At 40.9% G+C, this 3635-nt stretch overlaps 1 protein-coding gene across 1 annotated transcript; it reads left to right on the forward strand.

Annotated features, from left to right (window-relative positions):
• The first annotated feature begins 367 nt into the window (after positions 1-367).
• Positions 368-2441, forward strand: LRRC4C (leucine rich repeat containing 4C). The gene has a single exon (XM_028153606.2). The coding sequence runs from the start codon at positions 368-370 to the stop codon at positions 2288-2290; it is 1923 nt and encodes a 640-aa protein (XP_028009407.2). The 3' UTR covers positions 2291-2441.
• The last annotated feature ends 1194 nt before the right edge of the window (positions 2442-3635 follow it).

A 3635-nucleotide genomic window follows, 5' to 3' on the forward strand; every position in this document is an offset into this window, starting at 1 on the left:
TGAATCGAATGGTGGAGTACACCTCATCTGTCCTCATGCATTCGGCTCACACTGATTGGCTATCACTCTATTAAGTTCCTCCGCTTCATTCTTCCATTTCTCTGTGATTGCATATCTGATGGAATAGGGACTGTAGATGGCTGCTAATTTGAAGTGCAGAAACATTTTTCTAAGAATATGAGACTCATTACTCAATAAAGGATATTAAATTTGTTGTTTTCTAGTCTGAGAAATGATGGCTGATAGGCTGTTATCACTGGCATTGTTCCAGAAAGACATGTTGGAAGATATCTAACCCTCTCTTTTTGCTCTTATTGTATTGCAGACTATTTGAGCTCCAGAAGGACCCACACCAGATAAATTATGAATGTTGAACAAGATGACCTTACATCCACAGCAGATAATGATAGGTCCTAGGTTTAACAGGGCCCTATTTGACCCCCTGCTTGTGGTGCTGCTGGCTCTTCAACTTCTGGTGGTGGCTGGTCTGGTGCGGGCTCAAACCTGCCCCTCTGTCTGCTCCTGCAGCAACCAGTTCAGCAAGGTGATTTGCGTTCGGAAAAACCTACGCGAGGTTCCCGATGGCATTTCCACCAACACTCGGCTGCTGAACCTCCATGAGAACCAAATCCAGATCATCAAAGTGAACAGCTTCAAGCACTTGAGGCACCTGGAAATCCTACAGTTGAGTAGGAATCACATTAGAACCATTGAAATCGGGGCCTTCAATGGTCTGGCGAACCTCAACACTCTGGAACTCTTTGACAATCGTCTTACTACCATCCCGAATGGAGCTTTTGTATATTTGTCTAAACTGAAGGAGCTCTGGTTGCGAAACAACCCCATCGAAAGCATCCCTTCTTATGCTTTTAACAGAATCCCTTCTTTGCGCCGGCTAGACTTAGGCGAATTGAAAAGGCTTTCATACATCTCAGAAGGTGCCTTTGAAGGTCTGTCCAACTTGAGGTATTTGAACCTGGCCATGTGCAACCTCCGGGAAATCCCTAACCTCACACCGCTCATAAAACTAGATGAGCTAGATCTTTCTGGGAATCATTTGTCTGCCATCAGGCCGGGCTCTTTCCAGGGGTTGATGCACCTTCAAAAACTGTGGATGATACAGTCACAGATTCAAGTGATTGAACGGAATGCCTTCGATAACCTTCAGTCACTGGTGGAAATCAACCTGGCGCACAACAATCTAACGTTACTGCCTCATGACCTCTTCACACCCTTGCATCACCTAGAGCGGATTCACTTACATCACAACCCTTGGAACTGTAACTGTGACATACTGTGGCTCAGCTGGTGGATAAAAGACATGGCCCCCTCCAACACAGCTTGTTGTGCCCGATGTAACACTCCTCCCAATCTGAAAGGGAGGTACATTGGGGAGCTCGACCAGAATTATTTCACATGTTATGCTCCTGTGATTGTGGAGCCCCCAGCAGACCTCAATGTCACTGAAGGCATGGCAGCTGAGCTCAAATGTCGGGCCTCCACATCCCTGACCTCCGTATCTTGGATCACTCCAAATGGAACAGTCATGACACATGGGGCGTACAAAGTGAGGATAGCTGTGCTCAGCGATGGCACGTTAAATTTCACGAATGTAACCGTGCAAGATACAGGCATGTACACATGTATGGTGAGCAATTCTGTTGGAAATACCACTGCTTCGGCCACCCTGAATGTTACTGCAGCAACCACCACTCCTTTTACTTACTTTTCGACTGTCACAGTAGAGACTATGGAACCTTCTCAGGATGAGGCACGGACCACAGACAACAATGTAGGTCCCACTCCAGCGATTGACTGGGAAACCACCAATGTGACCACCTCTCTCATGCCACAGAGCACAAGGTCAACAGAAAAAGCATTCACCATCCCAGTGACTGATATGAACAGTGGGATCCCAGGAATTGATGAGGTCATGAAGACTACCAAAATCATTATTGGCTGTTTTGTGGCCATCACACTCATGGCTGCAGTGATGCTGGTCATTTTCTACAAGATGAGGAAGCAGCACCATAGGCAAAACCATCACGCCCCCACAAGGACTGTTGAGATCATTAATGTGGATGATGAGATTACAGGAGACACACCCATGGAAAGCCACCTGCCCATGCCTGCTATCGAGCATGAGCACCTAAATCACTATAACTCTTACAAATCTCCCTTCAACCACACAACAACAGTTAACACAATAAATTCAATACACAGTTCAGTGCATGAACCGTTATTGATCCGAATGAACTCGAAAGACAATGTACAAGAGACTCAGATCTAAAACATTTACGGCTACAGAAAACAAACAATTAAAAAAAGGACAGTTTATTAATAATGACACAAATGACTGGGCTAAATCTACTGTTTCAAAAAAGTGTCTTTACAAAAAAAAAAACAAAAAAGAAAAGAAATTTATTTATTAAAAATTCTATTGTGATCTAAAGCAGACAAAATTATGTGTATTCCTCAGAACCTGTTTTTGCTGCACTTATTTCCTATTTTCGCATATCTTGTCCCTGCCTTCCCTGATTGCCATATTTTTCATAGATCTCAATTCCCTAAGGAACTGGTCTAGGAAATTTTGTAAGAATTCTGTTACACTTTGAGATTTTTATGGTGAATTCTAGTGGTGAGATCCAGTCTATTTTTGTCTTTCTTTTCTTTTTCCTCTTTTATTTACCCCCTCATGCCCTCATGACGTAGTCCAATGGGGAATGCAATATTAGAAATAGATTTTTAAGAGAGAACAAGGAAAATAATGCAAGATCTTATATTTTTCATGTAATGACCTGTTCTGTATTTATGAGGAGGACCATTCAGTGGAAAAGGAGAAAAAAAAAAAAAGCAAGCAAACAACAGATTAATTTACATATGAGCACCTATAAAACCCATGATCTTTTCAACAACTCTAGAACCAGAATTTGTAGTTCAAACGCTAAAAATAAGATTATAAATAAAAAATATTGTTGGTTTTTCTGTACCTGGACACAGCTCATTTGTAGTATGGTTCAAATGTAAGAAACTTAAAGGTAATTCCATTTTCTACTTTCTGAGAAAGAAAATACATTATTTTTCAGTCACAGCATCAATCACCATGGGGTCCTGTCTCATTAGGTTGACTTGAGTTTTGGATCTATATACTCAAGTATGCTGTGGTATTTTTTCCCTCTTATTAGGGTCACCCTTTTTAAATGCTCAGATTAAAAATCATGATTTTGTGAAGCAAATTCAATTTCACTTGGAAGAAAGTTTTAGTATAATTTACCATCTCATCAAATTCTGCTGGTGAGGCAAAGTCTGATGTCTGAATGCAAAGGTATTCTAAGTTATCCAAGTTGAAAAATAATTTTTGGTGCTGAGTGTCAAAAAATTAAGTTCCATTTAACAATAATTATTAAAGACCTACCATGTGTTGAACATTGTTTTTAGTGTGGACACACAATTGACAAGACCTGGTTCATGCCCTTGAATCAATCACTATCTATGTGATATATGATTAAAGAAATATTAGTTCATTATTGGGGGACAGCTCTAGTTTTACTGCCAGATTGCAAATTGTGACCCTGGTGTTTCAAAATATCAGAAATATCAGGTTATTACAGAAACCTCTTGATTCATGGTTTCTA

The sequence above is a fragment of the Eptesicus fuscus genome, chromosome 13 (assembly GCF_027574615.1).
Source record: "Eptesicus fuscus isolate TK198812 chromosome 13, DD_ASM_mEF_20220401, whole genome shotgun sequence".
In the NCBI taxonomy this organism is placed as follows: domain Eukaryota; kingdom Metazoa; phylum Chordata; class Mammalia; order Chiroptera; family Vespertilionidae; genus Eptesicus; species Eptesicus fuscus.